The following is a 13,198-nucleotide window of genomic DNA, read 5'->3' as shown; positions in this document are numbered from 1 at the left end:
CAAATGATGTAAATAAAAAAATCTAATCTAATGTCTAATCTAAATCCTGTTTTATCTTTTCTATATTTTTCAAGCATTGCATTTTAATCTTCCTGTAGTTGTGTTTTTGTGTGTGTATGTGCATACATGAATAGGGTGTATAGGGGTCATTTACCTTTTAAATTTTTAAATGATATAGGTTTAATGTTGACCTTATTTCTACACAATAAAGGCTTTTTCCCCTGCACATATTCTGATATTTCATTGGCGTAAAGTAAAACATTAATTAATCATAATTTTGCTTTTATAAACTCTGCAATGAAAAGGTTCTAATGAACCCAAAATGGTGTATATTTTTCATCAAATTGTCCTCTAAACTTTTGTTATTGCTTGTAATTTCCTACTACATTTCCTTGCAAGAGTAATTGCATCATGAAAAAACATAAAATCATTAAAAGAGCTCCATGACGCAAACTGTTGCATTTCCAGAATCAGCTCAGTGTTGCTTCATTTGAACTTCTGTCTGGACTCCAACAGATGGCAGTCTATGAACCTTTCTAAGTGTGGCTTTGATTTTTTTTTTTTTTTGGTACCCTGGGGAGTTGCTTGTTAGAGGGCATTTCAGCCTAATAAGTATCACCACAAATATGTAGAGTGCTGCACAGACAAGAGTGCTCTACATTCAACAGTAAAGCCAAACAACATAGTCTGTGCCAGTGCTGTGGTTGAGCCTGAGCCTCGACATTTGTCATTCATTTTGGTAACAAACAACGCCTGTGCAGATGTTGGTCTTGTTGCCAATGTCTCTTAAAATAGTATTTTCTTAAAAGCTTGTTACGTTACTATTGAGCGACACTAATATATTGTTTTCTTAATAGACTGCCACGCAGCTTTGATAGGGGGCTGTTAAATAGGTTATGAAATATGAATCTTTGTGTGGGTGGCATTTGCAGGATTAATGTTGTCCCTAATGTGATACTCTAACCTTAAATACACCAAGTGCATAACAAAGGGTGAATAACTTAAACCATAATAATAAGATCAATGAACATTATGAATGGAGAGTCGTGTATATTAATTGTTATTGACCTATTGTATAATAAAGGGTAAATAACATACACAATAATACTCATTTGACAATATAAACGTTTGGGCCCTCATGTGTATCAATTCCCTAATGTTTAATTTTGATGAAAACAAAAATGAAAGGGGAAATGATCAGCATACATCAGTTTCAGTTACCATTATTCATGGTGTTGAGATACATCATAACAACAAACTCTAAATAATTTAAACTGCGTCATCACTTTTTATTTTGCAATAATTCTCAGAAATGTTACAGTTATGAAAAAACAATGTGAGCTGTAATGATAAAAATGCAGGAATGCAATCATTGAGGAAAATCATCTTGGAAAAAGAAGCGTGTGTTAAAGCCAAGAGGTGAACCAGGTTGAAACTAATCCGTGACAGTGATATTCTTAATCCTGCTGAAGGTGCCAGGCCAATATATAGCAGATGTCCCTGCCACTCCAAAACACACACTGAAGTAAATATTCAGAAATGTGCTGATGCATTTGGCCGGGGCGTCAGGGAATGAGAGAATGATCTGTTGTGTGCTGCTGGTGGTGCTGGTGGTGCTGGACTGGGCAAGATGCTTGAAGATGGATTTCAGCTATTCCACATTTGAAGCAGAGAGCTCACTGTGGTTTGAAGCTACCATCATATCACCATGTTTTATGGTGCAGGAATGTTCTTTTTTTTTTTTTTTTTTTAAAGTGTTTATTTGCTGGTGTTATTGTGACTGTGACCCCTTGGGAAAAATTCGGTTTTAAACAATGCAAACTTAGCTGCGGAAATGGAATGAACAGAAGTGCAAATCAAGTATAAAATCAAACTTCAGAAGTTAAAGATAATGCACATTATAGTCTTACATGTACTTAAAATCCTTTTCTTCTGCTCCTTTTCTCACAAACACATCTCCTAACATACAACATTCTACTAAACATTACTGATACGTGATGATCATCAATCTCCAAATTGATTATTAAAATTCTGCCTTCCATTTTGCCATTAAATCTTCAGGAGACATTTGTTCAGTGAATTGTTCGTCATCAAAAACCCTTATATTTTGTTTTCTGAAGCATTGAAACAGTGCTTCATTGACTAGGTTCTCTGCTCCTTTTTACCCTCACATAATTCTTCACCTCCACTGCCCTTTCTCTGTCTGTAAAGCCTACATTCATTTTAGCAAATGCAGCACATAAAGCAACACATAGGCTGTACGTCACGTTAAACTGATTATTGCACTGTGATAATAATGCACGTTATTTATTGTCCATCGAGTAAAATGGATAATAAGCTGTGGTGAATACTTAAACCATGATATGTGAGTACTATGTGTCCTACCTACCAGTGTGTTTTTGTCATGGATAACAGATATGTCAACTAATTCAACTTAATATCTTCTAAATCAGTATTCATTATGAATCTGCTAGATATGATACTTTATCAATACAGCACAAGGATAATGCCTCAACCAAAGCACTGCATAGTCAAGATATAGAATACAGAGATATGTATTTACAACTATCAGTTTGTCCCTTCTATGCCTTCAAAGTTAAAGTCTCCCTCCATTTTTCCTTGTGCAAGACCAGTAAATACAATGATAATTTAGTAATGATTTATCAGTACAATACCCCCTTTTACCATGACACTATTCAATTGCAACAGTGACTGTAAAGGTATATTTGTTGTGAAGATTAATTTCAAGTAAGTCTTTGGTTATTTTGAGTCTTTGCACTTTTTTTTGGTATATATGAAGCATACAAGCCACAACAACTGCATTATGTAAAAAGCTTGTTCTTGTCAGTCTGTACTAGAAATGTGAGTCATTAAAATACTAATACTACCTCCATCAATTTTCCACAAAGCAATTAAAGTTGCGGAAAGGTAACTTGCTTAACATTAGTTGGCTGAAACGTCACACATCACACATTTCTTACTGTTTGATGCAATGGCACAAAAGTCTATGAACACATGAAGTCAACCTGCTACACTCTCACAGATCAGTGGAGACGGTGGTTCTCTTCACCCTCAGGCTGCCGCCCCAGCCTCGGGGACAGGTGTTGTAGGAGTGCGAGCCAGGCGATCGAAGGCCAGAGTCTTCAGACTCGACAGAGGCATCAGAGTCTGTGAGCGAGCGAGTGTTGTAAAGCCTCACAGGAGAGCAGATCCTCTGTGTCGGGGTGGGAGGTGGGCTGGTGAAGATAGGGGACTGGGCACCCAGTCTCCGTGACTGGAAGGGGCTTGTGGGTGGTTTGTGACAGTCGTAGCCATGGTGCAAATTTCCCAGAGGCGAGATGGGGAGGTTGTGACCACTGAGTGCACCAGGGGAAGGACTGTTTTTACGTTTTGCTGCATTGATGATGTTCTTTGCCAGGAGGCGGTGGTTGGCCTTAGAGTCTAAATTATTATTGACAATGGGAGACATGCATCGACTGTCTTTGGTTTGGAGAATAGGAGAGGTGGCAGAGGATGTGTACAGAGGTTTAGTGGTGGAGAATGATAAACCACTATGAGAGAGTCCTGGAGACTGGGAACGAGAACCCCAAGGAGGAGAGATAGGAGATGTGTTCTTTGGTGTTTGGGAGGGTCTGTATGTGGAACTGGAGATAGAAGAGGAAGTATTCTGGCTTACCATTGGGGACTGGCATCTTGACCCCCAAGGAGGAGAGATGGGGGATGTGGTTATAGGTGTTTGTGAGACTCTGGGTGTGGAACTGGCGATGTTAGTGGAAGTATTCTGGCTTACCATTGGGGACTGACATCTTGAGCCCCATGGAGGAGAGACTACAGCGGTGTCTGTGTGTGTCTGGGTGGGTCTTGATGTAGAAATGGAGACATCATGTGAAGTATTATGGCTTACCATTGGGGACTGACATCTTGAGCCCCAAGGAGAGCATGGAGAGGTGGCTCCAGATGTTTGAAAGGGTCTGAATGTTGGTGTAGAGTTAGTTTTGGAAAAGGGGATGTTCTGATTGGTCATGGGGGACAGGCATCGCGTGACCATGGGAGAGGAGACAGGGGAAGTGACTGAATGGATTGAGCTGGAGGCGTTGGTGTTGGAGGGGCAATTCATTTGGAGGCTGGAAGTCCAGGTTCCTGTGTTGGGACCCTCTGGGCTGCTGAAACGTCTGGCAAGATTAGGCATCCTGGTTGGCGTGGTAGTCTCACTGGAGGTCTCGACTGTGGTTGAGTCCTTTGATGTCTGTTGGCAATAACAAATACTTTAGTTTATTCTTAGGGTAGATGGTTGAAACATATATGCACATATTTAACATGCAAAAAAAACATGCAAATCATTTTGGAAAAGTTAAATGTCCTTGTTTTGAGTGACTGTTAGAATTTTGTTTATGGTCTACATTAACCCACAGAAGACCAACATTTCCAAGTATATTCGCTCAGTAAATGTATTTTGATGAAATAATATATGCAGTACGTGGTCAGTCTGAGCCTCAGTGTATTTATTCCCTTCTCCTATTTGTGCTTAGCCTGGCCACCAGTGTACATACGCCCGCGATTTGCTGTCTCTCTCAGGTTACTGTAACCTGGCCTCTCTGAGGTGGTTAACCTTTACGGAGATATGAACTTACTCAACCGATCTTGGCGTTCTGTGCTTTGCTAACCATCTATGCTTGCTTAGCATAATAATATTATGCCAGTCTGTAGTTAAAGGCTGAACTGAGTTATGGTCTTTTAAGATGTGGTCATGTTTCAAATGTTCAGGACATCAGTAAAAGAAACAAGACCCAGGTCAAAGGTCATATCATTTGTCCAAAGGTCTAATCTCCTGAAGAAACAAGACCTCAACACAAATACACACGACTCAGATTCTGTGTTAAGCATCTCCCAACTAGTTATTTTTGAACTTAAAATGTTACAAACTGTGTTCCTAAATACATCTGGCTTCTTCTATAAACTACTTAATGATGACATTGGGTTGGATTTAATGGTGTATCCATGTTTTTGCAGTGACAGGAAGAAACAGGAATAAGCAGAGAACTTACAGTCAGTGAGAGGAAGTCAGTGAGGTCAAGAAAATGAGTAGAAGGAGGAAGAGTTCACAGCACAATGTTAGCACAGCTTTAATCAGAGAAGGGAAAATGCAGTATAACACAACAGAAACAATGACAGCAGAAGAGAGAAGTAAATCAAGCTTTATGGATGGAAACGTCCATAAACTGTGTCGTCTTAAACATCAGTGACTGATGACATCCTGTGAAAATATACTCGAGGAATAACTGCTTAATGTCACAAAATAATAAACATGTAGGCTCACGGTGTAAATTAGTATGCAGCCTGTAGATCTGAAACATCACAGAATCAGAGTACACACCGTATATTTAGGTAGGAAAAGCTAGAAAACAGAGTATATAACCCCAAAGACATGGAGACATAAAAGGAGCTCTCTCACTGTAACTCTCATGTCAGTGAGCAACATTAAATTGCAAATCTTGGATCATAAAGCAGATGCCAGACCATCTGTTAAAGTGCTTTGTGAAGCAGCAACACCCTAGTGACCACAGAACTGGGAGGAAAAGCGGAAAAAGTGTGAAGTTTTCTCATCATATTTTAGAATGCAATTGAAATAGAAATGAAGTGCTGACGTGCATAGCAGCTTTGGGTATAGCACTTTAGCGATTACTTCAAGGCACAGTTTGTTTTAGAAGATAGAAATATCTTTTACTTTTAGGTTGTTTCTTCATACAGAGGCAAATATTGAGAGCATATTTGTGATACATTCACATGACATTGGCTCTATTGTGTCTATCATCAATGCCAGAGATAGTACGAAAAAGAAGAGGCACAAGAAGTTGAAGAAAAAGTGCAATAAAGTCATTGTAAGCCTTCTGAGATTAGCGCTACGACTGTGTGCAAAAAAAGACCCAAACTCTCTAATGAAAACAAATGTTCTAAAAACGATACAGAGAAGGTTTCCACACCTGTGGTGTAATCCCTGCCTTCTTGGCAGAAAATGTTGGCTTTGGTGCCTGGACCCCTGACCGGGGAGAGGACACTCGCTCTGGAGAAAAGGCAGACATAGCAGATCTAACCCGTGGCTGCACAGAGGCTGGATGTGAATAATACTCTGCTCCTCCTGTGGGGCTGAGGGGCAGCTGAGCATTGAAGTGAGAAGGAGGTTGGCTAGATGATGAAGTCTGTCTGGAGAAGGTTTGGTTGCTGATCTGGCTCTTGGCTTGTGGTGCTCCTCTGGGTAGTGTACTCATCGGGTCCTTGACTGGGGTAAATGTGAAGAGGGACGGGTTAAGCTGGTAAGGCCGGTGCCTTGACAGGTCCATCTCTATCTGGGAGCATCCGTTCTCTAAAGGTGGTGGTTCTGGAACTGGCGGCGGTGCTGGAGCTTTTGGCCTTGGTTTTTGCTTCACGGCTTGTTGGGTCTTTAGATTTTGTGAAAACTGAGCTGTCATGTCAGAATTTTTAGCAATGGCCTTGACCCTCCCAGGCATGTTGGATGGGTAAACCCAAGATGGTGGCAAAGACATTGTGGGAGACAGAGACCTCGTTTGATTTGCACTCTGATTATCAACAACATATTTCTCCATCCTGGATTGACGCTTGGCAAACAGCTCAGCCCCCTTTCCTGAAACGTTGGTAAGGTTCTGCTCGAGTCTGTGCTCTGCCCTTGGTTGAGTCCTGGAGCTCTTAAGGCATGAAGCCCACTCTGGAGCTTTAGCCTCCTCTGCCTTATCTTCTTCCTTGGCGAGGAAGTTGGAGGCCTCTGCACCCAGAGCCAGTAGCTCTTCCTCAGGTGTAGGCTCAGGCACCAATCTTTGTCCGTGTTTCTTCCTTTCATCCACACCTTGCACCAAAGTCAGCAGCTCAGGGTTCGGAGCTAACACGGGTTTCTGTTTGAATGTGAACATTGACTTCTTAGTTGCCCTCCTTGCAGTCCCTTCCTCAAGTATTCCTGTTTTAATTGTTATTATTGACTTCCTCTCTCCGGAGGGCTGAGGAATGAAGGTGGACGGCTTTGGGGCTGTGGGAGGGCAATGGTGAGGTACAGAAGAAACCGGGAACTGAGATGGTGGATGGGAGGAAGGTGACGTCACAGGAGACACCGGAGGTGGACTGGAGCAGTAGGTCTGTCGAGGTTGGTTTGTGAAGGCTGGGAGAGGTGGCATGGGATATGATGGAGGCGGAGGTGGAGATGAGAATGCCACAGGTGGTGGAGCTCTGAAAGCAGGCAGAGGAGGAGTGCTGTAAGAAGGAGGAGGAGGAGGTGGGGTGTCCATGATAGGGTTGGTTTCCTCTGAAGACTGCACTGTTGGTGGGGAGAAAAAGGGTCTGGCAGTTCTGTTGCCGATGATGCTTGTCTGCTTGGATGTGGACACATACACCCTGTCTGATCCAGAGGTGCTGTGACAGCCACTAAGAAGCACTCCACTGGGAGTTATCTCTGGCCCCCCCTCGACATGCCCCATCATGACTGGATCACTGCTATAATTTCCACTGGGAATCTCATCCTTGACTTCTTCCTCGTGAATTGTATCTCCTGACTCTTTGTCTTCATCTTGTTCTTCCTTGACAGGAAGGAAGTGCCTCTCTTGGATAACACTCTCCTCTAAGTCATCTTCTCGGTGGAAATCTTTGTGTGGCTCCTCCATAATATCACCTACTGTGGGGACCTTTATAGGTGTTGGGTAGAGTGGTTTTGTGGAGCTATTCTTGAAGTTGAGATCTCGATCTTTTTCCTCACGGCTCCTCTCTGCCCATGTTGGTTTGTTAGACGAGGGTTCAGTTTTCACATTCTCTGCCCTGTCCTCCTGTGACCCCGCTCCACCGCTTTCAAGCGTGAAGGCGTTGACTCTCTGCTTGCGGCGGTTGAAGAGCTGCACGCCTCGGGAGCTCGAGTTGGAAGGGACAGTGAGCTGAGTGGCGATGATCTGGCTCCTGACTCGAGCCTCTTTGAGTTCCTTCTCTGATAAACTGGCACTCCGAGTCAAATCTAAAGTGAAAGATACAGGGAGAGAAAAAAAGACACCCTGATCAGTGAGATAGAAAACAAACAAGAGCATTTTTGTGGTTGTTTTTCATAACAGAAATGTTTGATTAATAATCAAAACTGTCCTAACTTTTGGGGACTTTTGTGTCTTATTCAAAGAAACACCACTCCCTCGACATCTAATTAAAGCTCACCACAGTGCTTTCATGTCCAAATACAGAGATTCAGCAGGGACAATTTTTTAACAAGTCTGGGGTTGAATATTCTCTTTACAACCCACATAAGTGTTTCTGAACCATATGCTTTTTATTATTCTTTGCAGAACTTTTTATTTCAACCTCTCCAGCAACTTAATACAGTTTTGAGGACACTTGAATCAGCAGACTGAGGCCACAGACAAATAATTAACAGACATAGGCAGAGAAACACTTCAAATAAACTATTTAATAGAAAGAAAAGATAGAAAGGTTGCCTGGTCCGTATGCATAGAACTATCTGGGTCATTGTCTGCTGTAGGACCAAAGACGATCATCAGTGTAAAACAGTGATTCTTGCACTTTGCTGACTGCTTTGAAATTTACAGCTAAAATATGTAGAAGTTATAGCTGACAGTTTGTTTTCTGAGCTTAAGAGCTCCATTCCAGGCAGCGGAGCTATTTCCTCTGCCATCTGCAGTAGTCCCTCCCTGAGCATTCCTCCACTGCTGAGAAAACTCCCTGCCTGAGCTTCCAACATGCTTTTGGTTTCCCTCTGAAGTTAATTCGTGCAACACTGCAGCTTAAGCCCTTAATAGACAATTTTTACAATCTGCAGCCTCCAAAAATGAGACCTTTCAACTGCTGTCTATAAACATACTATACAATCAAGTGTTCCCATCTTAAATATAGTTTGTGTGTGTGTGGAAAAATCACCAAAAGCTACATCTTGACTTCTTTTTTTAAGAGAATAAAAATGGCTGGTAGCCTGTGGAGGATATTAAACCCCATTTTATTTAATAATGTGGTATATTCCACAGCTACATTATTTGATAATAATGTAGCTGTATTTGATTGAAACTAACATGATCACTCCTCCAGTCAAAGGAATAATATGCATCTGTCATTAATTTTTACAGTCTGCCCTCACAGTTATTCATTTAACTCTTTGTGAGCTCGTATAAACTCTATTTAACTTAATGTAATGTTCTTTTTCATAGAGTAACAATGGGTTCCATTTAGATTATTTATTTCCACTTTAAAACCTTTGATGGTGACTGTAGTCTTGTCTGCAAGGAAATGCAGTGTCAATTTATATCAATCAACCCGACACTGACAGAGGAAAGATGGAGTGTGACACCACCAGGAGGGAGGTAGATCAACCATTTTATATCTTTGTGACAGCAATATAACAAGGATAAAACAATTATCACACAACCTTTTAAACAAGCTCTCCCCACGGTGATATTGGCAAGAGCATGAATCACTTTCTTTTTATAAGTTGTGCTGCAGAGACATGAAAAGAGTCCTATCACACAGGTGCTCACTGTACACTCGCAGCCTTTTATCAAGGTTGTCAATACGAGTGAGGAGACCTTCACAGGTCCAAATGACCACTTTTATTTGTCACTTACTGTTTATGACGCATGCTTATACCAGAATATACCTGAGCGGCGAGGCATGAAATGAAACGTCTCCACTGTAAACACCAACCTCTGCTGTGAGCCAGACTTAATCACGTAACGTGCAGGTGCAAATCTCATCAGTGAATAAGCCCGTGACCAGATTATAAGTGTTAAACACACTTTCTTCATCTGTTGAGTTGATTTAATTTGTGTAAAACTTAAGTAATATTAAACAATACAAGCCTGCACAGATGAGATGTTATCAATAACCAATAAATTAATGGAAATTAGTTGTATATTACAGATTAAAGCATAAGCCAAACATTAAAAAGAATCAGACATAACTTTTTTAGTTTTGATGAAACTTAATGGAGGGTGTCCTCTGTTTCAAAAGAAAAACACTTTCTCAAACTTAAAAGGCAAGCTCCAACTTTATATAAAACTCCATAATTCAGAGTTAATAGAAAGTTAAATTCCTCTGGCTGGATTTGAATCTAATCTCTTACCTTTTTCATGTCAAAACTCAGAGCTCCGCTGTTTTCTAGTACCTCCAGGAAAGTTTTCAATTTAACTGCGTCTCATCGCTTCACACCCCCTTTCTGTACAGAGACTGAGACATGGGATCCAATTTCTTGCTTTCTACAGTCCAGCACAGAGACCGGCAGGGAGAGGAGGAGGAGAAGCAGGAGGAGGAGGAGGAGGAGGAGGGAGGAGGGCTGTAGCTGGAGGCTGTGCTGTGTGTCTGTCACTCAGCCTCCAGCTCTGATTCACTATTAAAAAAAAAAAAATCTGTGCTACCACCGCCTCCACAGGGTTGGAAAAAAAAAACTGAGACATGCCTCTGAGGGAAAAAAAAGCTTCAGTTGAGAAAAGTATTGAAGTTGAAGACTCTGTTTTGACAGTTCTCCAATCAATGGTGAGCATCGAGCGGCTAATCTCTGTCTAATATCCTGTGATGGTAGGGGAGAGACTTTGACCCTTGTTGCACTCTTTGAAGTGGGGAAAGGGGAACCTCCAGCTTATTACCACTGGAACACCAGAGCTCCAGCACCTCTGCTGTCCTCCATGTCTGTCTGCATATCAACACACCATGTGTGTGTGTGTGCGCTTTCTGTGAACTCTCCTCACCCCAGTATCTGCCCTCTATGACTCCTCTGGGCCATGAGCTAGAAAGGAAATTCCTTTCCTGCCCTCTAAAAATGACAAACTCAGCCCTTGATGATGCAAGAGCCTGCTCATCTCATTGTCCGCCCTCCATTTTTCTACCTAGCTTACTCTATATCCCGCTGCCCTCGATCCCATCAACCAAGACTGGAACACTCCCCCACAGTGGGAGGATTTAAATCCGGGGGCCAACCAATGCTTTTGTGTATCAGAGGTCAGATTACCCTGTCGGATGTTTTACTTCTGTGGGCGATGGCTGTGTGGGATGACAGCACAAGCCCCCGTGGGTGATGTGTGAAACGGAATGGATAGACGAGGATTAACAGAGGTCCTGGGATTTTTTACCAGACTGAAAAACTCCTGGTGGATCCCGTGGGGGGGGGAACACGAATCCAGCTCTGCTGCTAATATTGTTGCTCCTGTGCTTTATGACCCTGGTCTCTGGAAAGGTGGAGTTGACGTTTGTTCCTTTGCAGGATTTGTGAGGGAACCAATTAGTGCATAATGAGTGATGAGAAACGCATTGAAAGTGCTGGGGCGAGATGTTTATCAGGGCCTTGGCGACATAAGTTATTTAATGGTCATGACCTTTCTGTTTCACTTCCCCACTGCTCAGTGTCAACAATGACTATTGTTTTGTTGATGAAGTTGCTGTTTTAATAATGCTTTCTTAACAGGGTAATGATGTGGTATTGATGTTACTTCCTTCTTTTTGGAGTTGACACTTGTGAAAGTAAAAGAGAAAGGTCTGACAAAGTTTCCACACAGCTTTCCTCCCCCCTCCACACACACACACACACACACACACACGTTTGCCTATTATTGTCTGCGGCTGTGCTGTATATCAAGTCTGGCCCTTAGCATTGATGCATGATTGCATTTCCATTTCTGTTAGGACAGCCTGTCTCCTTACAGCATGGAAACAGATGTTTCATTGAGCATTTCACTGTGTCAAGTTGCACTGATGAGGCAGCGTTGCCTGTTTTCTTTATTTGCCGCCTACTCCTCTCAGTTGTTATCTGTCATAATGATTGAAGTTAAATGCTGTAGCTGTGAGGCTGTAGCTGCTCTGCAAACAAACCCCTGAGATGTATTTACAGTGACATTTCTGCATTAGGAAGTCACGGAGTCACTGCTCATGCTGCTCCTTGAGCTCCTCAAATTAAATGCCAGATAAACAAACACTTACTTGTTTTCCGGCTCATCTGTTCTTTGTTGAATCCCGTCTTCTCCCATAATGCATTGCACTCTGTCCCAGGAGTGTCCGTGTCTTGTGTTGCCTCAAGAGGTTTCCTAATCTCTCCTGGACTCCAGCTCACCCCTCTCCTGACGGACGTGTGTACCGTCTTCATCTCCATCGCTACCCAAACTTAAAAAGTCTCTGCTGCAGCAGGAGGAGAGAAAAAAAAGAAGAAGAAGCCCACAGCAGGAGGAAATGTGCAGTTTCGTTGTTGTCAGATAAATCTTCTCTCCTGATAAGAGGAAACCACCAATTCAGTTGAAGGATGGGAGGTTTTACTCCTTACTGGCAGACAGCAGGAAAGTTTGAGAAACACACACAAACACAGTGAGAAAAGTTCACTGTTACAGGTTTGCTTCCTCCGATCATGGAAACCCAGAAATCCTTCCAAATGTTGCTCAGATAAAATTTAATGAGAGAAGCGTGCTCTCTTTTTGGTCATCATGAAGTGTTTCTCTCTATCTTACAGTACCTCCCAGCAGGGTGAGCTTTGTCTCTTGGATGAGTTCCCATGGACAGCTGCCACAAAAGCTGCACAAGTTTGTTGTGCTCTGTTACATATCATCTGTTCCTCGAATGACAAAACAGTCCAGCCTTCTCTCTTTGAGTCCTCCTTTTTCCCTTTTCCTAGACTTTGCTCTTCCCTCTCTGCTATTTTGGTCACCAAAACATGCTTTTCGTCTACATCCCTATCGCCGGCACGCAGATTATTTTTTCTCTCGGAGAAAGGGATCTGCCCTTTATCTTCGGGATCATAACTCTACAGTGACGTGAAGGCGGACTGTGTATATGGCAACTTCCTGCTGTTAGGTGCATGTGAGGAATAACATTTCACTCTGGAAAGGTCATCCCATGGACTGATTTCTCTTCAGAGCTTCAAAGCAGCAGGGATAGTTTTGTTGATACAGAAATGCATCCAGAATGATGGATTTGTCATGAATTCAGCAACTTAGTGGGCAGCAGCTCCTCCATTCAGACTTAAGATTGCTCGGTTTTTCGGTCTAAAATCGACTTGACGTCTGTGTCCCGACTCTTCATTCAGTTTTGCATTTGATGAATTGAGATGAGGAAAGGTCACTCCATCTAATCTCGCTTCACGGTCTGGGATCACCTGCAAAACATGAGAAATAAGCAGGATTAGTTCCCAAACCAAAAGCATTCAAATGTGAAATGTACACACACAAAAGCCGGA

General features: G+C 42.2%; 1 protein-coding gene across 1 annotated transcript; it reads right to left on the bottom strand.

Moving 5' to 3' along the window:
* Positions 1 to 1,265: 1,265 nt before the first annotated feature.
* Positions 1,266 to 12,124, bottom strand: synpo (synaptopodin; the record flags this gene model as incomplete). Its single annotated transcript, XM_083890802.1, has 3 exons — positions 1,266 to 4,246; positions 5,982 to 8,005; positions 11,956 to 12,124. 3 exons carry the CDS (start codon positions 12,122 to 12,124, stop codon positions 3,038 to 3,040), a joined length of 3,402 nt encoding a protein of 1,133 aa, XP_083746928.1. The 3' UTR covers positions 1,266 to 3,037.
* Between the last annotated feature and the right edge of the window lie 1,074 nt (positions 12,125 to 13,198).

Source organism: Microchirus variegatus (assembly GCF_963457635.1).
Source record: "Microchirus variegatus genome assembly, chromosome: 6".
NCBI classification, from domain to species: Eukaryota; Metazoa; Chordata; class Actinopteri; order Pleuronectiformes; family Soleidae; genus Microchirus; species Microchirus variegatus.
This window is presented reverse-complemented; position numbering and strand designations above follow the sequence as displayed.